The following is a 26,874-nucleotide window of genomic DNA, read 5'->3' on the forward strand; positions in this document are numbered from 1 at the left end:
TCATGGAGCACTGTTTTCCAGAAACACAAACACCAGGCGCCCACTTTGCCTTCTGCTCTGGAGCCCACCTGGCTTTCCCCTGTTGAGGATCAGAGATGAACCATGTCCATGGTTATCTGCGCAAGCCAGCGGCACGGCTGCCGTCTCAGGGATTGGCACGCCAATCCCTGACACGCACGTGCGTTATGGGGGTAAACTCACACTGATGCGTGTTTGATTCTGACTGCTTTCCCCTGGGGCAGAGAGGAGCGTGGGATGTTGCTAAGGCAGCGGGTGCCATTACTGGGGAAAAGTTGGAGAGGAATGGGAAACAGGAAATGAAAGGAGAAAACAAACACTCCCTCCCAAATTCCCACACAGCTGTTGTCCCTGGCTAATGACTTGGGCTTCAGACCAATAAAGCTGTCAGACAGCATAAACTCTGTATTTAGTAAAAAGCCAAATCTTAAACCTCAGACAACAGCACCCTCTTCACAGCACACCTTGGAACAGCTGTGAAAAGCTCCAGGATGGTCAACAAGAACATTTATCCCAGGATCTCCCCTTTGGTAACCAGCTATACCTCAACACAAGTCACCTTCATCACTGCATGGACACAGCTGCGCTTTTCAAGCCCAGCAATTGTATGGGGCCCTGACTTGCAGCAGAGCAAGCTGGCTGCAAAACACAGTTGAATCTGCAGTGGAGAGAAGGGGCACTAATGTATCACCTAAACATCTCAAAACCTGCCCTTCTCCACAGGCAAAAAGTGCCAGGAGGAGTTTCTGAAGTGATTAACAAACTCGCTATTCAACAGATTCACCCAAGTCTCCATGAAGCTCATAGTACTGTCAGTAAGAAGATGAGCATAAACCTCACTTAAGACTAGACAGTTCATAGGTTTTTAGGAAAGCAAGAGCAAGGGCGGAGACGGGGGGGAATCAGCTTCCCAACCCCAAAATGAGATTCTCCCAGCTTGAAAATATGACAAGCCAACAATGTGAACAGTTAATTGATATTAACTGTGCCCAATCGGACACACCTACAAGCCCTGACTGCATTCTACCACCAACTCTCTCACCACATCTTACAAAAAAATGCCCCCTTCTATGATGCTGAGGACAAAAACACACCAGCAAACAGTAGTGATCCTCACGGCAGGCTTTGCATTAACAGCAGGCTCTCAGCCACGTAGAGCAATCGACAGTTTCAAACGTGGACAGCAAAATCCAGCTGAAGAATCCAGCAAGGAACTGCTCTCCACCCTGAGTGACAGGAGGAGCATTTAGAAATCAACCCTTTTGACACTTTTTAGTACTGGCTGACAGATAGCAGGTAGGAGATAGACTGAAAGGCACGCACTTGTGAGTGAGGGCCAGCAGCTTATATTTGATGTGGCAAAGCAAGGGATGCTCAGAGAAGGGTGCAAAGAAAACTGATACAACTTCAGCAACAAGGTGCAGATAAGATCCATGGCCATGTGCTTCTTCCTCCTAAACTTTCCATGTTGATCTGATGTCGGTCATATTCTGCCCCCAAAACACATCACCTTCAAGCACCCTGGTGACATTTTGTACGCTCTAGAAAGCCTGTATCGCCGTGCTGCAGGGTTGCAGACATTTCCAAAATGTTAGGGTGAGAATTGGCTTTCTCAGCCACCCAAACTTTTCCTGTGCTTCTCCGGTACAAATCCTAGGCCCTGATGGAAAGATTGCATTGCCCAAGGTTTTCCTCCCCAGCCACACTTTAGATTCTCAGCTGCTGTAAGTGACCGTGGCTATTCCTTCCCTAGTTCTTGCAAACACTGGCACCCCAAAACCTCCAATCTCTCTGGCTGTACAAGGCCTGAGTTACACATTCCTACCTGAAAGGCTTGCTGTCCGGATCAGTGTCCTTGAACCCCATCTCTTCAAGTTTGCAGCGCCTGTACAGCTCATAGTGTCGGGTGTGCGTCTGCTCTCTCAAGTCCTCCATGTTCACTCGGATCAGCATCTCCCGCAGCTTCACAAAGTCACAGTGATTTTCATTTTCAACTGATAAAAAGACAGACCAACGACAAAGAGAACATAAAACCCTGGAGCCAGGTCCCCCCTTTCCCTGGAGCCGGGCCCCAGTTTAGCAAGCCTGAGAGTTCTTCAGGCACACAAGCAGAACTCCCAAGTCAGCCTGCACCAAAATGCCTTGCTGAACTGGGGGTGAAACAATCCCACGCCAACACACGGGCACCAGTTCAAGGCCTTTCACTAGATTTGCAAGATCTCTGTGTTGCCCATCTGTCACACAGCTCCTGTTTCTCTGTGCATTTCTGCACCAGCAAGGTGATGATCCACTTGCAAACAGGATTTCAATTCCCACTCAAATCCGCTCCAAATCCAAGTCACCAACAGGGGCCCAGGCAGGCAACGAAGTCTCAGTCTGTAGCAGTGGTGAAAGGGAAAGTTATGAGAAGACCCCACCATGAATGCTGTACCATTTCCATGCCAGCTAATCTTACGAAGGAGTCCTAAACCCCTGCTCCTGGCACTGAAGGGAGGCAGCACACTGACTGTGATATGGCTTCCCATAAATAATTCTGCTCAGAGCAGGGTCTGGTGTACCATCGTCAGTCCCTGGGTGAGCAAGCCGTTCAGCCTGCGAAGGGCCTGTGGCCAGAGGGCTGCACGCTTCAGTGCAAGCAAACGGTTTGGGTATGCTTACAGACAAGGAGTGGAAGTTCTCTCTTTGGGATGCAACAGCAAGAAGCAGGCATCTCTGCTGCTAGCAGACAACTCTGCAGCATGCCCCTGGGGGCACAGTGAAGCACTCCAGCTGCTCCCCTTCAGACATCTTCAGGGCTGGATCTTCAAAGCCTCTCTGGTACCCAATTAAAGATCTTAGATTATCTGGTCCTAGTCTCCCAGGAACAGCAAGAACCCAGCAGGACATGTGTTAAGTCCAAGACTTCCCAAAGGTATCAACTTCTTTCCTAACTGTGAGTTATTCCCAGTATTACCCTCTGGTGTACACTTCAGACTTAACTGTCTTCAGCTGCTTCAGGATCAGCTTGTATTACTGAGAAAAACTCAGTGAGTTTTGCAGAATTGCCCTGCAAACGTTCCCCTGCAGCTTGCTGGGCCATTCTCCAACTGGATACACAGCTGAAGCCACAAGCAGACCACCGCCGTCTCAACCCTGTACTTCTCAGCGCTGGTTGGGAAAGCAAGGACCAGCCCTATCTTTGGCAGCTTTGGTACAGCCTGGGTTGCAAACTCAGCCCTAGCCAAACTCTGCTCTCCAACAGAAACGAGCTTTTGGGCAACTTTATGCGGGGTTGCATACTTAAGCGGCATGTCCACAGTTTAGGATACCAGGACAAGACATAGCAAGCAGTCAGTGTTGAATTAGTTCCGCTCCCACTTCAAGCTGAGAAGGCAGAGCACCTGCTGACGTCCCTGGAAAATCCCCCAGCTACGTGTTTGCATTCAGGCTCGTTGTGCAAGGTCCAACCTGAACCACTGAGCTACCCAAACCTTTCCCGTTGCTCACGCTTTTTTGCTGGCAGAAAAGCATAAGAAACAGAAAACGCTAAGTTTTCATGTTTCAAACTCATTACTTAACATCTCCTAGTAACTTTACACTGCTCTCACAAAACCAATGGCTAGGCTGATGTCACCACCCCACCACCAAACCGCCTCCATGTTTGATAAGGACCATCCAGAGATCAATGCATCTGTCATCAGAAAGAGACAGGATGATACAGTCTTATTTGTGCTCTAGGTAACATACCCTGCACAACACCCCAGGGGTACTGCCTGGCTTTTGCCATCTTATTGCCGATCTTCACTTCTTCAGTGCTGCCAACTACAGCAAAAGGAAGGTGGACCTACAAAAGGAAAGGGACAATGAGGTTCGGGATTTCCTTTGTTGCCTTGCCAGGGATTGTTTCTGAAGCAAGCTGTTTACTGTGCCAGCTCTGCTAGATTTTAGTTGCTTAAATACCTTTGCAACTCATCTGGTGTTTTAGAAAGAGCAACAGGACAATCTGGATGAGAGACATGCTCAGACTTAAAGTCCAAAATTCTGAAGTCCTAAAAATACAAGAGATGTACCTATGCTTCCTGTAATGACAAAGCATGACTATCTTAAGCACAGAAGTAGTCTTACAAACTGGAATTGAATTTTAACACTGAGGGGAAAAAAAAACCCAACAACAAAAAACCTGTTAAACAATATAAAAAAGAAAATGAAGTACATCCTCCCAAGGAAGGTAGGCTAACAATTCAGGGGGTTTTTCTGCTGCTAGAAATAACTGCTAATACTTCCTCTTAAACAGGGCAAAGCTGTGAGCAAGGGGAAGAGCAGAGTCGACCCAGCCCTGGGCTGATGCATCTGAGTCACCGAGCTCTGCTACGTCCCAGTCTCTCCACGGGTGTGGTGGTGACAAACTGGGATGTACTCCCAGAAGTGTGGCTGCTGCCAGGAAGCAGCTGGCCTCTGCCACCAGCCCACCCCCGTGGTGCTCTCCCTGCCTCAACAGCATCCAAAAGGGCTGGGCAAGCTCCGGGAGCGGATGCCATGTCGGCCAAGCCGTGGTCACAGGCTGGGTGGGAGGGGAAGAAGCCAAGCGGCAGAGGAGATGCGATTAACTGGCAAAGGAGTTTCCCAGCAGCAGGGCTGCACCAGAGGAAGGCAAAACACACACTGCACACTGGCAGAACCACGTCCCTTCTCTGTGCCAGCTTCTCCCTGCTGAGAACACAACATAGACAGGGAAAAGACGCAATATAGAGGTTTGGAGAGGGTCTGATATCCAGCTGGATGCGACAATTGCCCATCTACAAGCAGTTGTGCAGGGAAACTCAAAAAAAAAAGCCTTCAAGTTGCAAGGAAATTGCTTAATCTTGATGCCTCTGTTCCGTGTAAAAACACAGGTAACTCAACCTCATCCTTGCACTTGCTGTTGAGTGCACTTGCTGTGGCGTTGGCACATCCTCTTGGGTGTTACATGCCCTGCTAAAGCCACTCAAGGGCCCTGTCAGCGCTGCCGTGATGCACGTCCCTGCCAGAAACCCTGAGCTCAGGTTCTTCCCCTTGCGCTCCAAGTCAGGCCCATGGGGAACAGTTGTTTCCCTCTGTAAACCCCACTAAAACGTTTGGTCTACCCTATCCCTGTTTGCCCTCAAATCCCACCCCTGTTGCTAAAGGAAAGGGAAAGGAGGCAAAAGCCAGAGCCCTTGCTGCTGATGGCCACTGGCCGTGCTGGGAGAGCTGGAACATCATTGACAGCACCCCCGCTCTCACCGGAAAGCAAAACAAAGGCAGAAGTGAATCACCCCCCAGTAAGCGACAAGTGGTCGTTTGGGACAGGAAACCCAAACCTCAGCCCTTTGCCCTGACCGCGTCAGGGCCCTGCCTCCCATCCTCTTCCTTTCCCGAGATGGGAATACTGCAGTAGGGGAAGGATATGAAAAAATGCTCAGAGGAGAATCATTTGTCAGACAATGAAGCTCATCAGGCCAGGCAGCCCATGTGTGACAGGTACCTCCAGCTCAAAAAGCCTTTTGGCCAGCCTGCTATCTGTGCTTAGACTGCAGCTTTAAAGCCAAAAGAAACAAGGTACAACGTGCCCTACCATCAAGGATGGGCCCACGCAAACCAAGGGAAGCAAACCCCCCCCAAAAACCAACATACGCTCATCGTGGCATTTATCTCAGCCACTGTCTCTTCATCCGTCGGGAACTGGTAGATCTGGACGCCATTGCTGACCAGCTCGCTCATGATTTTACTCTTGAACTTGTGCAACTCATTTTTTGCAATGGTGTCAGCCTTGGCAATGATGGGGATGATGTTCACCTGCAAAACAAAGACAGCACCTCCACGTACAGGACTGTACGTCCTGCATCACTGGGAGAGGACGGAGAGCATGCATCCTGCAGCAACAGCCCTATAAGTGGCACCAGCCACCACCCCCGCAGCAGAAGACCTTCCCTGGGGCTGCTGCTGACAGCACCGCTGCCTTTGAATTTTCAGGCAGCAGCGACGATGACCTTAAAAAGAAGTCAAGTGCAATTTGGCAACATGCTATTTCCTGTCCTGTCGTATTCCCCTCCTCATCCAAATTGGCTGGACAGGAAATGCTGTCATAAATTATTACAAGCTGTTCCAAAAAAAGGAAATTACCATCTAAGCACTTCTCCTCCACGCTGCAGCAGGCTGGATTACTGCAAGTGACATGCTCAGACAACAGCCTCTCATGGGCGTTTGCTCGGGTGTTGTTATCAGGGACACCGGGGTGGGCAGCAGTGCTGCTGTTACCCACTGGAAGTGGAAGCAGATGGTCCGTATCCAGCCACGCTACACAGAGGGTGGAGGCTGGCAGTAACACAGGCACGATTCCTCCACCTGCATGCCCTCACACGCTCCCATACACCACTGTAGTGCAGGACTAGGGTTGACTTGTCCCAGAACAGCTCTAAGACAATCATCCAAAGGAACCGCATGATGGAGTTAACGCAGAAATGAAAAATAAGTTACGGACTCTCTTCCCTAGACAGGCTGTTTGCAACACCAGCAGGAGGATGGCAAAAAGCAACACCATCTAGGAGCCAAGGGGAGACAGCGCTGTACCCCCAGTGTAGCTGAGCGGACTGATGCACAGTGAGCACCGCACAAGCATCTGCTTTGCTGGGAGAGGGCAAGAATGCATTAGGAGGAGGAATCCTGCTTGCTTTCCCTTTCTACTCGCTCCAGATGGACAATTTCTGCTTTTGATCTTGCAGAATTTGCTTTTCCTTGCAACAGCAGACAGAAATTGTAGTGAAGAAGATGTTGATATTGACTTATATAAAGGGATTTTAACTACAGTACTTGAAAATCCTCTTATATTATACTGCTTAATTCTATTCAGAGGATGGCCTGGAATTATTAAATCCCCCTTTACCAAAAGATAGAACACAAATGCCAATTAGCTCACTTTGGGTAAATCTGCATAACCCTATTTTAAGTTGAATAGGGCAGGGATCCTTCTCCATCACTGCATCAAACCCAGTAGGCCACTCCAGGAAATAAAGAACCCTTGTCATCATTTATCTTCTGCAGAATCAGGATCCAGTGAGCCAAAGGTGCAAGGTGGACTGATTTAAATTGCTTAATCATGATGTAAAGAAGCACAGAGAGAGCTCAGGGTTAAATACTCAGGGTTTACATTTGTACCTCAGTTATTTTCCCTAGAAGAAGAGAGATTAAATCTTCTTGCAAGTGTCTAGTAAAACACCATGGTTTAAACTGAGCGTGGCTCCCATTCTTGCTAGTCAGGAGAATAACTGAAAAAGCACATGCCGAGTAACATATTTATTCAGATTGTTCTTGTTTATCAGATCATGGTTAGAACAACACTACATTTGCCATAGAAGATCAAATCACTGTTTGTGTCTAGCTGGATGCAGTCAGAGCATGCAGACACAGCATTTTGATTTGTTTTTCATTGATTAGTAAGATGACCTGAAGTGTTTTAGATGTGCTTCTCATCTTATACACACTTACAAAATCAGGTTTTGTACAAGAACCTAATTGATCTGTTGGACAAAGTGAAATACAGATATCAACCATGTTTTTGAGTGCTAGAACTAGCAGAGTTGAACTTCAACCTCTCATTTTTATTTATGCATTTAAGAAGGAAAACACACTTTCTCTCTTTTTCAACAGCCAACTGATCTTTCAGTTGTGAACAAACCTGTCACTGAACTCGGCCGAGTTACCCCACAGGAAAGCAAAAAGAACATCAGTCTCCTAATGCATCCTCACAAATACAGGTTCCTGCTCTCAGATTGCTAACTTCACAGCCTAGCTGTGGAGCAAGCGGCCAAGTTTCCTAACCCGAGATGGGACTGGAAGAGGGTAGGAGGCCAAACTTTTAATAAATTTCTGCAGCATATGAATCAGTGAATAACAACCCATTCTAACAGCTAGCCCAAGGTAAAGTTTTCACACGGCACCTCTGCAATTCCCCGCTGCTAAAAGCGGACAGTATTTTTCTGCGCAGGTTTAACTAAGCCTGTGGCAAGATCATGAAAGCACTAGTAGGGCCACACGAGGGTCATAACATGAGCAGCAAGTACCTTACTGTCGAGTTTCTTCATGGTGACCAAGTCTAGGGACTTCAGTGAGTGTCCAGTTGGTGCAATGAAATATAGGCAGGCATGAATTCTGGTGTCATGGTAATTGAACAGGGATCGTTTGATCTTCAGTTCTTCTTGCAAGTAGGCTTCAAACTGCGCATCGATATATTCTACTATAGGCTTGTAGCTGCAGAGAGAAAATGTGGCACAGAGAAAACCAGGGCATTCGCTACTGGGACAACACAGGTTACTGATCGACACTCAAGAAGCTTCATGGGTGCTCTGTACATTATGGGACAAGCGCTGCTCTTACGACCCTCCCCACCCAACCTACAGTCTCTCCCTAGCAAACGTGTGTTTCCACTTGGTGCACAGGGAGAGTATTATGGACATAATAGCAAGATAAAGTGGCAGAGACCCTAGACTTTAGGTGCATGGCAATCACACACGGCGGCTACCCTAAAAAAGAATGTATTTTACAGCCTCTCCAATTAAAGTTGGAGCTGCTGCTCTGCCAATGTCACCGAGAAGCATCCAGTAGAAGAAAATTTAAACGTGAAACCACCACCTACCCTAGCTTGTCCAAAAGATTGTTTGTGATCTTAAAAGAGGCAGAGGAAATTCACAAGGGGGTAAAAGGGACTTTTCAGGAATTGAAGCCTGTGAGCAAAGCTCAGGAGACAACTGCACTGTTCGTGTACTTTGAGGGGACCATTCTGTTGGAGAACAAATAACTGGTGCAGTGTAACGTGCCCTGATCTGACTAACTGATTGTGCTTCTGGAAAGGAAACTTTTCAGTTCCTCCCCTCCATCAAGGAGAGCCTCAGGACTTCCAGCCCAGGGAAGCTCTCTAAGGAGGGCACCGAGACCAAGGCACCAAGCCAACACTGCCACTGCCTTGAGCACTGCATTCACAGCAGTGTTAATGTCCTCCCTCAAAAGCAGCTGTGAAGAGGAAATAGGCTGTCAGGAGTTTTCAGGTCCTCCAGAAACACCCTTCTGACAAGCAGCCAGCAAAGCTCTGGTCTGGCCCCTCTGCTCCAGATGCCATTGCAGCTGTTTGAGCAGTTGCTCAAAACCCTTGGTGAAGCAGAGCAGGCTCTTGCTTGATTCACTCAGAGCTATAGCAAAAGACAGACCAGTGCTGCGTGAGGGCTGCCGACACCAGAGACCCCTAAGACAGTACTGAGCACTGCTTGTTAATTTGCAGGCAGAGAGGGTATCAAGAATTTCAGTAGGTGGGTTTGTAACATGACTGCTGCTCCAGTTTCTTTGCTTTTGGAAGTTCTGCCGGTGACGATGAGATCCCCAAAACCTCAGACAGAGGCGTGTTGCAAAGAGAGCAGTAAGGCCTTACATTGGGAGATCATATTAGAGAAAGCACCGTAAAAAAGCAGAGGAAAAAAGGACTGTGAAGACTCAAAGCAGGAGCATAGAGAAAATCACCACCCACTGCAGCCATATGAGTCAGAACACAGCAGGACAAAAGCTCTCCCTAAACCCTGCTGCCCTGTGACTGTCCCTCTCTCCAACTGCCCGAGAAGGAAGTTGGTGGGGTTTCACCACCAGCACTGCTGGCACCTCTGGTCTGCCAAATGAAGCTAATGCAAAGTGACCCGGCAGTAACGAGCTGCAGAGCATCCCCGCTCTGAGCACCTGCTCCTCCCTCCTCCTCTGAGCGGCTTTTGTTCTCGCTGGAGAGCACATGGCAGCATCTGACATGCAGAGCTCTCCCTCCAGCCAGCAACGGTGCCTCTCACTGTTTTGGCTCTGTAGCGGTAGTTGGGAGCAGGAGACCCAAAGCAAGGGCAACAGTTGCATTTTGGTGTCAGGTCAAGCAGCAAGGAAGCGTTACAGAAATAAAGCATTGTAAAATCTTTTTTTAAAAATCTACAGTTTTCCTTATGGAACAAGAAGCAGAACACGCTCAATCTCCATGCTAACAGGGATCTTGGTGGAAGTTTTGATGTTAAGCTTGCTTTTTCAAGGAGCTTACGCTGTCTATCTACCTAGTGCCTTAATAGCTTTTGGTCAGCACACAGGCAGCGTGCCCCTCACTTGGCAAGGTGCAGAGAAGAGGATCGCAAAGAACCCTCCAGAGGAAGCTGGGATTACTCCGACAAGGGAATGCATGGCTCTAAGATATAGGAAATCCATTAATCAGCCATGATCACAGAATGACTAGTTTTCGCACTACAGCAAAAGTCTGCATGGAGGGACACGGGATTGTGTAGGCTGCCCAGACGATTTACTTCATGCACACAACATGAAAATCAGCACCTAGGTACAATGTTCAAGTAAAATCCATTTCAACTTGAACATTGCAGGATAATGTGAACAGGAGCTATGATCTAAGTTACAGCTCCCTAAAAGATGCAATCTGAAGTTACAATTTGAACTCCTGCTTTATAATATTTACATGTTTCAACTCAAACAGAGACTTCAGGTAAGCCTCACAGAGACAAGGAGGGCAGGAAACACCATTTCAGTTCTGTAGCCTAGTTGATCTGTTTGTTCTTCACCTCAGTTTCTCATCACTTCTACCCATCTCATGGGGCAAGTGATGCTAGCTGCCACACCTGGATCAGCAAACACCCCCAGGAACAGCGAGGGACCTACTCCCCACACAGGGACAGGCCCTTCTGATTTCAGAGCACACCACGGCCAGGATTCCTCCTCCTCACAGAAATAAATTTACCTGTCATCTTTGTTAATTTGATCACCAAATCCGACTGTGTCAACAATAGTCAGCTTCAGACGGACATTGCTCTCCTGGAGCTCGTAACTCCTGGCTTTCAATCTCACACCAGGCTCATTGTGCGTCGCAGGTTCACTTTCAAACTTGGTATTGAACAGAGTGTCCATCAACGTTGACTTGCCGATGCCAGTTTCGCCTGAGCAGACAAAGGCAACGTTAGTATGGTCTGATTGCTTTTCCTCATCTCATTCTCAGGTACATTTGCCCAGCTAAGGAGTTATTCCACTTGGGTAGCAGTGGAATTAGGCTATGTGCACACGGCTAAGCAAAATAATCCTTGCAGGAACAGATGTCTTTTGAGACAGTCCCCACCTTTACCAATCCCCCAGGACTGAACCAGGGACTTTGTGGATATTGGGAGGTGACAGCAGCTCTGGTTTCTGCTGCTGGGCTCCAACTAATTTCCTCCACAGGTCACGCGGCCTGAGTCTCTGCAGCACGCCTTGCAGGCATACCCGATCAAAGCACCACATGCTGGGGATGTGAATCCAAAATGAGCCCCTGCTATGCAAAAGCTGCTATCCTGACAGACACCAAGGTAAGCCAAATGCCTTCAGAGCTAAAAGTCGTCACCCGCAGGTGAAGAGCTAGGCTGCTGGGCTGGGAATGGCAAGAGAAATCTGTGGGCTGGGTTTTCAAGGGCAGTGTACCACAATCACAGGCAAGGACACTGAAAGGGGCACCACCAGAGATACTAAGCACCACTGACCTCAGGGATTTTTCATTATTTTGGGGAAGCAAAGGGGCTGATTTCACAAATACAGAGAGGCACACAGTCTTTTCCAGTAATACTACTGTTAACATTTCCCATGGGAAATGGAGGAATTGGAGAGGACGGGCTGAGGCGCATGAGACTCCCTGAAGAGAAGGTACTAAACTGGAAGGAAGGGGGGGAGAAAAACAAATAAGAAAAAAAAATTAAAAATAAAACCACGACAGTTTTAAGAATAGTTACTTAGACATTTGCCAAGTGAGTTCCCCTCCTAGGAGAAGGGAACGGACTCCTTCCATGATGAACCAACAAATGGCTGCTGCTGCTAGAACCCTGTTACTGGACTCGCTACACTGGCAGTGCAAGAGAGACAAATAATCATTCCTTTCCCATGAAAGCATTTGCTTCCAGCAGTCTTCAGCTATTGCCCGTGGTTTTTACATTGGTATGACCTGACCAGCGATGCAGGCTCTCTCCTGCTTGATGGCACGAACAGCCCCAACCTCACAACCTTGCGAGCAACACCTGTATTCAGGACAGCAAGAAGCCATTCTTAGTTGAGAAATACTAAACTCTCTGTTTAATAGCATAGGCTAACTCCCAGTTCTGATACAACTTTCTTTACAGAAGTTGTAAATTCTCTCAATTCCGAGTTTGATTCCCAAGGAGGTATCTGATTCTCCACATGTTTTTATGCTGCTTTTTTTTTTTCCAGCTCAGTTCTGTTCCTTTGCCTAGAGGATCACAAAAACCCACAGTGCAACTTGTGCAATGAAAATTTGACACAGAGAAATACATTAAAAGTTTTTAAAAAAATCTAAAATAGCACACTGCTTAAACACTAACTTTGAAAACTGTTACAGGTTCACTAATCCCCAGTGCAATTAGTAACATGGATGAAAGCATTAGCCTAAATCCCATTTTTAAGTCAAAAATGTTTGCTTAGCAATTACACTCTCAAACTGCTACTGCTGCCCATGCTGTGAGCAGAGGGTGGGCTGAGGTAATGTCCCGAAGTTGCTCCAACCGAAGAGATGCTGGGATTTGGGACAGACCTCCTGGACTGCAGTGTGCAGCTCTGGCATTTGCAGGTCAGGCTTGTGAGGGGGTCCTATTCTAACTTCTTAAACCCCCCAAAATCTTAAGTAGAAGTGAATAATAGCAAAGCAATGCAAAATATCAGATGGGATAGGAGAGCATGCACCTGGGATTGCCCTCAAGCATCTCTCTGGGCTGTACACAGCGCTCCTAGCATGAAAATCTCTCTCAAAACATGCAAAACCTCCACTTAGAAGACCTCAGGAAACCATATAGTATTTGTGTCCACAGAAACAAATACCACTACTCAGCAACTGCCTGTTGCTCTGCGATACTCGACAGTTCGTTTTGCTGGCTTTGACTTTGACCATTTTCATGCTAGGCTCGGGAAGGCAAGCGATTACTTACAGCCCAGTAAAATGATCGAGCTGAGATATGCTTGTCACAGCATTCCTATGCTGGGAAGCTGCAGGACATAAAGCAAGCTTTTAAAAAAGAATGAAAAAAATGAAAAAGGGGGAAGACAGAAAGTATACATGACATTATAGTTCAAAATCTAGGCCCACATAGAGCACAACCCACATGAAAAGATCAGTCCTGAACTGATGGCACAGACTATTAGTCTCTGAAACTACATATTTTAGTGAGCTCCTGATGTGAATGCAGTGCTGCTGCACACTGTGCTAGATGGGCTTTGCAGCATTTTACCCATGCACATCACAATTATAAATCTCACATTACAATGCCAACATTAATTGTGTCCCTTCTCAAAACACAATTTCAAAAGTTGTTTTTTTTTAAAGGGGGAGATTTCTATTCATCGGACAACTGCAGCAATTCGTGTGAAATCTTAATTTGGGGTGAAAAGTGGTTGATGAGCACATTTTACAAGAGAAAAGAGTTGGACCAAATTGCTATGTTAATGGAGACATATCAAGTCATGCTAAGAGATGAATATTTACTGCAAGAGAAAAAGGCAATTAATTTATGCCATTTTGGTCAAAGAGCTGCCTGCTAATCAGGCTGTTTCCTGCTGAATTTTAAATGGTTTCATGCTGCTAGGAGAGTCACGTGATGGTTGGTAGCTTGAGTGTGCAGAAGCACAACTATTCTCTTATCTCGTTCTCCGACATGCAAAGCTACAGAGAGGAGTCTAGTTTGTTTGCCAGATTTCTTTTCAGACAGCTCAGCCTGCACTGCAGACAGAAATTCTCAACTTGCTGTAGAAAAATTACAGTCAGAGGGTTGTGGGGTTTTTCCAGCTAATTCATGTAACTAATTAGAAGGCACAATACTCCCTTCTTGCAGGCTTACATGAACAATGAACGGAAACATGATGTTTGTAGACTGCTCTGACAAATTAAGAGTAAACCCCACCATTTTTATCAATTGACAGAACCACAGTCTGAGGGCATCTTGAAGAGGTCCACCAATAACTAGGTCAAAGCCATTTTGGGACACAGCTCCCTAGAACCCAGCAATGGATTTCCAATTGCGTAGTATCCACAGAGTACCAAGACAGCAGCTATCTCTCTATAGCCAAGAGGAGTTGCCTCCCCATATTTCACCCTCTGAACAATTTGTGAAAAGTAACACAGTAACTCAGGCTATAAAACGAACTTGCAGCACCCAGATGAAATACAGCAGGGAACAGGTGACAAGGCTTTGTTCTCAAGTACATCATTTGGAGACTAAAAATGGCATCGTTTCCAACTGGAAAAACTAAGAATATAGCGAGACAGGCAGGCAAAGCCTGGAAGGGAAGTAATGCAATTTATTGAGAAACAGCCTGTGCGCCCAACCCAGAGAAAGGCAGATTTAAGCTAACATTCTTTTAAAAATACATTTGGTTCCCAAGTTAGCTCAGTTTCCTTATGGGCAGCCCTTGGGGAAAGCAGAACCACAGGATGATCAAAAGGCTAGATTTCAAGAGCTAGAAATTTCCATGTTTTGATGCAGGGGACAGGGTAGAGAAAGGGAAAAGAGGGATACTAGATTTTACCCTGCAGCAGCTCTGGGAAGAAACTGTCACTTCCCTGCCACTATGGTCCCCACTGGCTCAGATCTTACCCTTTGCAGGAGGGAGAAGGTGCTAATTTGCAGATACATGTGCACCTCTTGTCGTGAGCTGACCGCCCGGTGGTGCAGGATGACTTACCCACACAGAGGATGTTGAAGCAGAAGCCCTGTGACGTTGACTTGTTGACCAGCTGATCAGGGAGGCTGTCAAAGCCCACGTGGCCAGAGAGGGACAAGTTCCTAAGGTCATCGTTCTGTAAGACCAAGAAGAAAGGCATTTAACAGGGTTGCAGTCCCCTGTCAGGGAAGAAGGCTGTACCTGGTCCTGTTAGAACTGTGTAACGACGCATGAGTTTTCAGGACACAGGATCCTTCTGTCTTAGGTTTGCCTCCCAAACGTGCTTTCCTTTTACTTCTATCCAGCTCTCCGCTGCGGGACTCGGGTGCTAAAAGATCCCCAACCCCAAGGCATGCAAACACCACCAGACCGTTTCTCCATGCCTGCCACTAATAAACCATGATTCTGTACCAATTTGCAACACCCAAACATGGTTTCTGAGGCCTCAGCATCACATATCCCTAGGGTTACCCGACAATTATTTGGGCAGACACCTGGAAAACACACAGTGAAATGTGGTCATAGCTGTGAGCAGACCAATTCTTCTTTAATAGTTGAAGCAGCTGAGTCTGCCTCCTCTGTGTCCACTGTACAGCTCTACGGCAGAAACCAGCCAACCTCTCCTTTCAAGACCCCCCCAGCAGCGCAGGAGCTTCCCCAAGCCACCCAGTGAGTCCAGCTCTCCCAAAGAGCACGTGAAAGAGTGACACGGGCTGTGATGCGGTCCTAGTTGCAACTCCAAAATCTGTTCCTGCGAGAAACCTGTGCAGGCAAGCAGAGGGGCAAGCTCGTGCTCTCCTCGGCTCAGTTTGCCAAAGGGAAGGAGGAGCTTTCTCAGACTTGCTCTATTCTCCCAGCAGTGCGAGGGAAACGCAACACTCTTGCACTTTCGCTGCAGCCCTTTGGCATGGCCACGGTAGGACATAGCTTAGATGGCAACAGCACCTCTAAAGCCAGCTAAACCTCTTTCCAGCTTTCACAAGCCTTGACCAGAAGGGAAAAACCATGCGCGCTGCTCTGCAGATGCCTTGCTTTACAAATAACCTCATCTGACATGAGGGGAGAAAGCAGGGCACCGTTCTCAGCGTCTCCTGCCTGACCTACAAAGCCCACCGTGCTGCCCCTCCACGTCCTCAGCAGGAAAATAGCCAGGCCAGGCACCCCAGAGGTGCAAGTCACCCCTGGTGACCCGCTCTCCTCCTCCACACTGCTGGGGGGCCTGAGCTGGTAACATCAAACACCCCAAGGCCGTTCTGTGGAGGGTAATGGGGCAGCACAGACCTCGCAGAAGGGAGGTTTGAAACAACTCCAAGATTATATTTAGAACTTATCCACAACAGCTGTACAGTAATTCACAGAGAGGCTTGGAAAAAGAAGCCAGCCCAGTTATCTATTCCCCGGCAAATTGCAGTTATGCTAACATCCTGAGCACAGATAAAGAAAAAAAAATATCAAATAAACAAACAAACAAAAAAACCCCACCAACTCGGTAGACCTAGCTCTGCTGTTATTTCAAGTGATGCTTTTCTCCGAAAGTTTGTTGTCCTTAACTTAAGATTCTAACTTTTATCCAAACCCAAACATTTCCAGCAGAGTCACTCCACCGAGACCATACTGTTGAGCTATATCACAGTCGTGGGCAGCCTCAGCCTGGTTTAAAGATGCCAGAAGCACCAGCTTCTTTTCCACAAAATCAGTGGGCTTTGGACCAGACATGGAAAAAGACACTCTTCAGTTGTTAAAATAAGAATCAAAAGCGGAGGAGGACTTCCCACTCTCTGCACAATTGCTGAGCATCTCTACTTCCCTCCTCAAAACACACAGCCGTGCCATCAACTGCAGGAAAAAATAAGTTACATCCGGGCAGAGTGTTGATGAAAATCCCAGTCAGACTTAAAGAAAAAATAAATACAGAAATTCTCTGAGAAAGGCAACATCTCAAAGTCAAAATGTCTAAGTCTGTGCCACCACCATATGGCACAAAGGGGCAAAAGACTCCTTTTTGCCATGCTGGTACATGCAGCTTGACACCTGTCCTAGGTACCTAAGCCTTCTCTTAACATCTGAACCAGGCTTGTCTGAAGGCTTAAGGCCAATACACCAGACTGTTCACCTCCATCCCTCCATATACTGGATAGCTAATCACCAGCACCATACCACAGAAGCTTAAGGTGGTTAAGAGATGCTATCTCCTCCACTCAAGCAGGGTAAAAAAAAAAAAACACAAAATAACCCCCAAAAAACCCCACCACCATGGAAGAGACCATCACTTCATTTACCCACAACAGTGACTTTCCGGGAAAAGCCCCAGGCAATAGAAGGATACGCTGGGATTTATGCATGACGTGAATGGGTTAAATGAAATATTTGTAACATTAGTATTTTTAAAACACCAGTGGGCTTGTGTTTATGATTAAGTGAAGGGAGCTCGGAGCAAATCCCAGAAAGCAGTAGGTGCCCATGACTCACAGGCTTCACAGAAAGTGGTGGGTGTTGAACATCTCTCAGCACAGCACCAGTATCTCTTTCCTTGATATATTTTGGGAAAGCAAGTACTGCCTCATCATCAGTTACTCAGCAGGAACAGGAGTTAGACTCATCTCTTGCATCTGTGTCAGTTATTTTTTGCTGCATATCTCCCCTTTCTTTTTTTTCCTGTAAGTGGCAAATATCAACAGTGGAAAAAACAAAAACTATCTCTACACTTTTCAATGCCAAGTATTTTTCACAAGCTGTGCCGCATAACGTGAGGCAGAAGTGTAGTCTGATATCTGCCCTAAACACAAAAACACTCATGAAAAGCTCAGAGGCCCAAGGCATGGGCAGAGATGAAACGCAAACCCAAGTCTCCACCTCCTTCAGTATTCCCCAGACTGCAGCACTTGTCATTGAGTAGAGCGGATACAGAAAATATGTGCATTTCTGCAGAAGTATCACAGATATGCATTTTGAACAAGGCAAGAGAACCGAAGGGACTAGAGTTTCTAAATATCTCTCTCCACACACAAACGAAAGCATCGTGCAACATAACAGCCAGTTCCAGTGCATGTAGATGGACTTGGAGAGCCAGCACCTTTTTGGGGCAGACACAGGCTGCTCCCCTCTGAGAAGAAGGATTAAAGGGAGCTGTGCACACTGCATAACCTCTTACCACTGCAGCCAGGCCTCTGCTCTTGCTTTCACCCTCTTCAAAGGGATAACTTACTCCTGCTCTGTAACTACAGGGATGCTGACACAAGGACAAAACCCTGACCCCTTTCTCTGCTCTCCCCACAGCAGGCTGGAAGCTGCAGGACCCCCCATGAGGCTCTGTGGCCCCTTTAGCCAAGGCACAGGTCTGCCAAGAATGTCGATCAGCAAAACCACGATGGGCAATTTTACCGATTAGCCTGATTGCATTGGATGGGGCAGTTCTGGCTTTATGAGCTCAACAGTGCTACGGTCTTCACCCTCAGGCTGCCTGGGGAGGGTGCGAGGACTGAAATCGCTACAAACTCAAGAGTAGCCCACGAGCTCAGATTTTATCCACACTGAAAGGAAGCCTCTGCTGGAGAGGAACAAGCATGATTGCTCAGTGTATAATTAGCAGAACAGGCAAGTGATTCACGCATTCAGTCTGGCAAAATAGAATTGTTTTAAAAACAACGGGATGCTAAGTCAGATGGCCACATTGCTCCGGCTATGAATCGTTGTGACAAGCTCCTGGAAAGAGTCAGTGGGCTGGGTTTTGATCTCGAGTGAGTCATCCCACTGTGAACTGGGTGCCTGCAGCTAAAGAGTGCTCAAAGGCTGACATAGGCCAAGGCTCCTGTCCCACAGAGACAAGCCCAGAACCCCTGCTTGCACCCAACAAGCCAGGGGAGCAATGCTACAACACTGATTTATTCCTCCTGCCACGGGGCTCTTCTTCCAAAGGAAGGCAGCAGCGCTGCCAGGCACTTCGCCCCAAGTGTAAAGGCATATCATCACCCTGCCTCACTGACTTCTTCCCAAAGGTATTCCTCATTTTCCCTCAGAAGATGAGCAAAGCTCAGCATGCCTTTGAGTTCAGCCCAAGTCCTCTCTTTCACCAATACTGCACCTAAATACACTCCTGGACTAAAACAACTCCTCAGCTGTCACTCATCGTAACACAGTCCTAAGAGATGCCTTCTTAAGACACAGACAACTCACTGTATCTGGAAGCACTGACCTCTTCCAGGCATGCTGAAAGAATAACTGTTTGTCAAGCACTTCTCCTCACTTGCAGCTTCAGGAGCAATGGACAAGATCAGCACGGGTAAAACTGCAGCTCCACCGACTTCCATAGAGATCAGCCAATTTGCACCAGATACACTCTGAGACTTGGGTGTCTGGAGGTTCTCAGATGTCAGAGAACTTAAGACATCCCAAGAGCAGTCTTTATTTTTAAACTCTTCCCTAAGACACAGCCACGTCTCCTTTCCTGAACACCATATTACAGGGCAAATCTTCCCTCCCTCTTCACATACCATCTGCATGAGCGGGAAGCAATTCTGAATCTCCAGAGCTGTATGCTAACCCCTACAAAAACTACAGAATAACATGAACATATAAATGCTTGTTTATTGAGAAAGATGCTGATCACTTTACTTTTCTTTCCAGAGTGACCTACAAGGCATCCCACAGTTGATATTTCTTGGGTCAACAACAGTCTTTCAGATGCTGTTATCGCAGCTGCTGGTTTTAACTCTAGCAGGGTAAGGGAAGCGGTAAGTAAAGCAGAGACAGGCTGCCAGAGGCCCAGCGTCTGCTACGTACCATCACTATAAAAAGATTAATTGCCAGGACCCCATGTCCTAGTGCTCTTAATTTTAAGGGGAAAGAAATGCCTTGCAAAAGACAAGAAAGGGTTTGCAATCTCAGAGCCCTGTCAAGTCTACTTCAGATCTGGTTTTCTTCATACATAGCTCCTGGTGGCAAAGGTTTTATAGGTCAAGCAACACTGGAGCGGATGCTCTGTGGCAAACAGTGGGTTTTCCTGGATGTAATTCAGTGAAGCTTTATAAAACAATTTGGCTGACGAGGCACGTGCAAGGAGAGAATCAGCTCATTCCTCCTAAGCCACAGTGGCTTGGCAGAGCTAACGGGGATAAGGGGAAACTTATTTTCCTCACTGGAGTCAGCAACAGTACGCCTGTGTGCAGATGGGGAGGTGGATATAAAGGTGGGTCCCATGATTAGAAATGCATCACTTCTGCAGAGGCTGCACAAAGCAAATCCATGCGCTTACGCTTCAGAAGGTGTCTGGTAGCTGGTCTGAGATAAAGCAAAGTTGCTCTTCTCCTGGGTAGAAAAAAAGAGCATCACTCCCAAAAGGCTGAGGAGAGAGGGTCCACAAGGACATCCGCACTTGTGGCCCCAGTCTGCTGTCCTCGCTCCCGACTTAACCGTGATGACGGCTGTTCCCTCAACCCAAGCGAGCTCCTGGCAGAGCCCCTTCTGCTTAGGTCTGCCAGCAAAATATTCCCCTTCAGCCCCTCCAGGCCCACTGCTCCTGGCAGCTGGGGGTCAGCTTCACACGGCCTCCGAAGAGTTAAAGAAAACAAAAACGAGCCTCAAATTCAAGAGGGGAAAAATGCTGGTATGCAAAATATTGAGCTCAACCACAAATATGAAGCAAGTGTTTAGTTATTTGAGGCCACACGACTTAGGAGGCACCTTTAAGAAATTCTGAAAGCTTTTATTGTTGTCAGCAGCTCAGGCCAGCTACATTTTTGCCCCATTACTAGGCGCACGTTCCCGCATTTCTGAAGTAATCTTAGATGCTGCATCCAAAGCCAGGGACCTCAGAAACACTTTAGTCTGCTCAGACAAAAAGGTGGCTCAGGAAAGACCAGTGAGCACAGAAGCAAAGAGCAGTCGGCAAGAGACAGATCTAGAGTACCTTCTCCCTGCGTTAAACCCAAGTGCCGGGGTCCCTGCCAGCAGCACACAAAGTATTCCCAGCGCCTACGCCAGAGCCACGCTCGCTGTTTAAGTTCCTTGAAACAGGGCCCACAGCCCCCACCCCTTTCCTTCTACAGACTTAAGTGATGGTTAAACCCTTAATTCTTGGACAAGGGAACTCAAGTATAACAGGAAGGGGGGGAACACGAAAAGAAAGAACAATTCCTTTCCCCTCCTTGCCACAGCTAGTGCAGTCGTGCCACAAGAAAACAGCCCATAGCAATCAATCAGTTAAGAAAGGAAAGACTTCTTTGTTGTTTTTTTAGGCTAGGATAACCATCAGTGTCACCGGCAGAGGAGGGGGAGTTCCTGTCTCCATGCTTCTGCTGCTGGCTGTCTGCAGAGTCGGGCAGATGTCTCCACAAGCTGCTTTAGTCTGGGAGGTCTTCCCCCCCCCCCCCTTTCTTTTCTTCCCTTGTCTCTCAACAGGGAGAGCAGACCCCTTTGGAAGACATATCCTCATTCTGTAGATTAATGTGTCAAGCAAGCCATGAAGATTGATCAGAGGGGTAGGCAAGCTGGATGGCTAATGCCTCCCGCCCTGCCACCAACTCACCAAGTGACTCACGGCTGCAGCTATTGCCCCCGAGGGCTGGATCTCAGTAAACTGTCTTGCTCTTCCTGGATAAAAGCTGGCACCAGCTATAACTGCTTAGGGGCACACAGCTTGTCAATAGAGTGTGTTTTGTTCAGTAAGTCCCCTGCTCCAGCTCTCCAGCAATGTCTAAAACAATAGCAAGGAGCCAGGTCTCCCTAGTCCCAGCAACAAGAAATACAACAAAGTGTTATGCCACAGTTGGTCCTTCGCTCAGTAACCATGGAGGTCTCAAAGAACACAAAAAAGCTCTCCTTGAATGTGCTGGTTTTTCCTTTTAAGCCCAGAGAATCGGGATAGCAGAAAAGGTTATTTTGTGGGAGGAAGGCTGGAAGCAATTTGGCCAACAAAGCACCAGGCAGCAGCAGATGGGGAAGGGCAGTTGTGGGTCTCGTGCTGCCCCTCCTCACACAGAATATTGCTCTACAAATACAGTTCAGAGGTTTTAACTGGGGAATCACTAGCCAAAGGAGGCTGCCAGCGAGACAAAGCAAGGGGTTCCCCTAAGAGGACCCCTCAGGGACTGGGTGATGCTGGACACGCTTACATTAGCACAGGCAGTAACATGCAAAAGCGATGGGGAAGGAAACATCCTCTCTCCAAGGCTGGCTCCCTAAGTGAATCGCAGGATGACACCCGGGACAGTGAGCAGGCACCGCAAGCCGGCCCCTGCCCAGGTGCAGCCCATGCACGCCATGCCTGCCAAAGCAAAATCCGCCTGAGCAAAACTCCTGCCCCAATCCCAGTTCCACCAGCACGGATGCAGCGTGGGGAAGGAAGCACGACGCCCATCTCCCCGACATCTAGCGCCAAATATCCTGGTTGCCGGCGGCTTGCAATTGCGAGATGCAGCCCCTGCCACGCAGCAAGGATGCACTCCCTGCAGCCGATGGAGCCGCCGCTGTTCCCGCGCCTCTGAGGCACATTGGCAGGGAGGCAAAGGGAATTGCTTACATTGGCAAGCTGCAGCAACTCAGCAGGAGGATGGAGAAAAAGGATACAGTCGCATTCTTCTGGGAAGAGGGAAGTCAGCAAAATCTGACAGTTCAGAAGTGGCTGTAGAGAGTGGGAACGAACATTTGTCTTCCAGGCGAAATGTTTGGCTAAAGGTCAGCAAAGCTCAGAGCACTAACAGTTCCATTTATGCCAAAAATTGACATAAAAGACATTTTCCCCCATAGGTTTCCAAAAACCACGGACCTTTCTATTTGGAGTAAAAGTGACTAATGCCTCTAACAGCGCCTGATGTCACAAACTGCTAACCAACCCCCCCCCCCCAAAAGAAAAAGCTGGACTTCAGGGATGATAAGGACCATATGTGCATTCCAGCAAGGCCTGTAAACTCACTGAAGGGGGGGGGGGGGGGGAGGAGGAAGGGAGAGGGGGAAAAGACATAATGTGACAAACAAGAATGAAGACCATCCAAAGGCAGAGCCCAATGAGAACCAGATGCTCTTTGCTTCTCTGGCCAATCTCTTTCCTGACAGGAGGATGAGGTGCAACTAACTGCCTTTTTGACCGCTTGTATGAGGTTGATTAAATAAAATGCAAGTTGTTATTCAGTGCCAGGCTCCCCAGGTTGAAACGCTCCACTCATCCTGTTTCAAAAAATGGTGCGCCATTTATTGCAATTCCCCCGCCTTTTGTCTTCTGAAGTGCCACATGCGGAGAGAGGCAAATATATCCCTTTTAGCATCCCCAGCCATCCTCTCTCAACCAGGCACAGCTGAGAAAGTTGGAGGATCCTTCACACCAGCCCTGAACAAAATGTTTTTGCTGAGGACCGCGGCCCAACAGACCACCAGCTGCTGCACAGCAATAGGGCACTCGAGTCAGTCTGTGACACTAGGCCAGTTTATGCTGGCAACTATTGGAGAAGGTCGAGTTTTTGTTAGACTTGAGAACGTGTAATCTTAACAGTGAGACACAGATCAGCAGGGCAGAAGCTAACTGGGAGATGGCAGGAAAGCACATCACTATATGGACATTAGAAATGCTTTTTTTTTTCTCAGTTCTTTTACACTTTTCCAGCCTTTCTGGCTACACAGTCACACACACAGATACAGATACAGTCCAGCAAGAAGGCAGAGAGGAAAACAACAACAACAGCCATTTCCTTCTGTATTCCACTGTCATGCACTTAAAATAGCCCTAAAACAGCTGCATCACGGGCAGTTAAATAAGTGGATTTATACTTTGCTAAAAGCCTTTAGCTGGAGGCACAGTGCGACACGGGACTTGACACAGAGGAAAGTGCAATATGTGAACTCGGCGAGACTCCCAGTTACACTAACACAGAGGCCATTTGCAGGGAGCTCTCTGGGACACCAACCCTGGGCACAAGAAGGTAGAATTAACAGAAACCCGGGAACAGATCATCTGATCCCATTGCAAAGTTTTCCTCAAACCTTCCCCAGACTTCCAGTCCAATTTGGGGTGTGAACACAACCAGAGCAAAATACAGAGATTTTTAGAAAGCACAGCAACCCACAGGGCTTGCTTATAAAACTGTAACAAGGCAGCACTGTTCCAATACCTGAATCAAATTAAGGGCCACTCCAAACATAAAAAGCAACAGCTTTCCTTGCAAGGTGGTGCAGGCATAGCCCAGCAGGGCTGGCTTGCAGTTCCTTAACCCTGTGTTTTCTTTCCTGAAAAACTGTAGCCGCACATCGAGGGCACATTTTGTCAGCTCCTATTCAGCAAGCTCCGGGACTGAAATGGGCCCCATATCGTGTTCTGGATAATTAATTAGCCCTGGGACTTACTACCAGGATCTGCATTAATACCATACCCTGCTGGCTTACTCAGAGGCAGGTGGGGGACACCACGGCATGGTGCTGCCCTGCACACGTCCTGCAGTTGTCTACACAGACCCCATTTCCAAGTAGGGCACGCAGATCTGTATACGTAAAGGCATATAGCTTAAAATCATTTATTTACTAGTTCTCTTGAGTCTGGACTAAAGAGTTCAGATTTATCACAGTAATTGTCCTCATATCAAAATCCTAAGACAACACCAATACAGATAAATACATGGTTTCTTCAATGCCCAGGTACCACAGCAGTGAGTATGAACAGGTCTTGACTTAAAAAAAAAACAACAAAAAAACAAACAAACAAACAAAAAAACCCCCCAAACAAACCAAAACAAAAACAATCATCATTCAGCTATGTGATTTCATATGGTCAGTGCACTGGCAACTTGTCTTGGGCTTGGAGTTAGTAGAGGATCTACATGAAGCAGGTAAGCGTACTCCTTGGAAAATCCCTATCAGGACTTTTAGCATCCCAACAAGTGCTAGATACACACTGGAATTCCTCATGGAAACTCTACTGGTCCAGCACCACCAAGGAAGTGTCGATTCAGTATCAACTGGATTGAAAGAGCTGGCTCGGAGCAGCTGCTCTTGATTCATATGCAACATGCACATGCATATGACACTAAGGATATTAAATAAAAGGCCAGAGAAAACATTTCAGATTTAGACAAGTCTACTGTTTTTACTCTCACGAGCAATGCATACACTTGAGCACAGTTCTGAAATTAATGCAGACAACAACAACAACAAAGCAGGAAAACCAGATTTTAATGCGTTCACAGTATGGTCTCATTTTCTGAATGTTAAGTCATAGCCCTCGCATCTGCTTAGAAAAAAAAAAAAAGGGGGAATGTGCATAACCCCTTCTGGTACATGAAGCTCTTCTCGGGCGCCACAGCAATCATTCATCATTAATAAGAAAAGGTCAGCAATCAAAGAATAGAGGGTTACAAATAATGTTGTTTGCCTTAGCGTGCAGTTTTCTGTCTTCAGCAGGAGCGAAAGTGGAATTAAGTTGAACTGAATCTGCATGCAGAGGAAAAGGTCAAGCTTTATTGAATTATTTAGCTGACAGTTTTGAAACATTAGTCCGTAGACTTCAAGTTCTCAACTGACTCCAACAGCAATAATGTTCCCCACTTGCCTTCTGCAAGTCTTTGTTTTCCCGCCTTTAACAGGGAAAGCCTATACAGAAATTTTCATAAATAGGACATAGCTTCAAGAAGCAATTCCCTATTTTAGCTGAAGTACTTCCTTCCCTCCACCTCATTAATTCCAAATTTTTGTGGTTGCCTTGAAAGACTGTGTTTTGTCTTTCCAAAATGTTAATTGGCCAGACATCTTCCAGAGGAAAGCACATCTGATCTAGGTCCACAGCACAGCCATAATACTGGTATCATTAGGAGGAGATGGGACCAGAAGGCCACCCTACACCAGGCTTTTTACCCCCCTTGAGTTTTGCTGCCCTGAAAGACTGCTACAGAGACTTAACATTTCTGGACTTGGAAGGCAGTGCAAGACAAAACATTTTTCTCACATGCAGCCTGCAGACAGGAATGTTCCCACAGTCCTCTCCATATCCATCACTTGCAAAAGGGTGGGATCACAAAGGCATTTGATCACCACTACACTGATCACTACTGGTGATGCTCCAAGTCATAAAGAATCCCTGGACAGGACACTGGCAATTGCCCAACATAGACTCAAAAAATGTTTGAACTCCATAAATGCATAAGAGAGATGGCTAAATAAACATTTACAGCACCAGAAAAAAAGGATTAACACTCTAGTCACAAGGAATCCAAGGGTGAGCTTCACAGCTCCAGTTTTGGGGCTGTGGCAGAGATAAGCTTTTTATTCCAGAGATCTAAACCAACTTCCATAAACATGGAGAGTCCCACTCTGCCCCACACCTATTTTCTGCACTGGAGTTTATGCTGAGCTATTCCTCCTCACAGAACGGAAAAGGAAAAGGCTTTCCTTGCACTCTAGCTGCTCGTGACTAACTACAAGTAATACAATGTGAAAGATGTTACAGAACTGCAAGTTTCCACCGCAGCATAGGCCACCAAGGCCTCTTACGCAGCACAGCCAAACTCCCTTCTGAAGCTGAACATTTCTGTCCTCTCCAGAACATGTCCTCAGCCTCCACTGCAAACAGACCAGCAAGGAAATCCAATTCCCATGACCGTTTTTTTTTGCCTGGGCCAGAGGAGTTAGCAACAAAGTCACAGAGACGTTCCTCCAAGTGGATGTCTCCAAGAGGGAAGCGAGAGACTAAAATCGCATCTCCTGCTGGAGTGAGCCTGGGCAGTCCCAGCTAGCACCAAAGTAAAGAAAACATCACTTCTCCCTGTCCCCCCGTAGATGAGACCTCTATGACTGCAGACAGCAAAGCATGGGTACCATCAACTTCATCTGCTAATTAACTCAGGAGGAGCCCATGTCAGCAAGAAAGTGAAGACAGCCCAAATTAAGCTAGCTATCTACCATCTGGAACAAGTCAGCCAGAATGAGGCTTTACAGACACTACAGCCACAGCAGAGAAACCTCATGCTGCCTCCCTGCCCTGTGCCATGCCACAGCACTATAATTCAAGGGGATCTTGATGGTGTTGCCAACCAGCATCAGCAAGACACTCCTGCAGCCCTGAGTGTTCCCACCTCATGGTTCACCAGCTGCAAGTCACCCATCCACAGACAGGGATAAAAAGGAGCAGGTTGCCAGCGAGGCTGAATCCCTCTGAAGGCACTAAAAAAGCTGAGGGTT

The 26,874-nt window shown here is 47.3% G+C and overlaps 1 protein-coding gene across 3 annotated transcripts in view; it reads right to left on the reverse strand.

Annotated features, from left to right (window-relative positions):
• SEPTIN11 (septin 11) overlaps positions 1–26,874 on the reverse strand; it is a 59,675-nt gene that overhangs the window by 14,669 nt on the left and 18,132 nt on the right. For all 3 annotated transcript variants that reach the window (XM_069776699.1, XM_069776611.1, XM_069776520.1), the window contains exons 2-7: positions 14,743–14,857; positions 10,775–10,970; positions 8,076–8,262; positions 5,650–5,811; positions 3,745–3,841; positions 1,844–2,012 (exon numbers count right to left, since the gene is read on the reverse strand). In XM_069776699.1, the coding sequence (XP_069632800.1) occupies positions 1,844–2,012; positions 3,745–3,841; positions 5,650–5,811; positions 8,076–8,262; positions 10,775–10,970; positions 14,743–14,857 (926 nt within the window). The remainder of the gene's footprint in view (positions 1–1,843; positions 2,013–3,744; positions 3,842–5,649; positions 5,812–8,075; positions 8,263–10,774; positions 10,971–14,742; positions 14,858–26,874) is intronic.

The sequence above is a fragment of the Haliaeetus albicilla genome, chromosome 1 (assembly GCF_947461875.1).
Source record: "Haliaeetus albicilla chromosome 1, bHalAlb1.1, whole genome shotgun sequence".
Taxonomy (NCBI): domain Eukaryota; kingdom Metazoa; phylum Chordata; class Aves; order Accipitriformes; family Accipitridae; genus Haliaeetus; species Haliaeetus albicilla.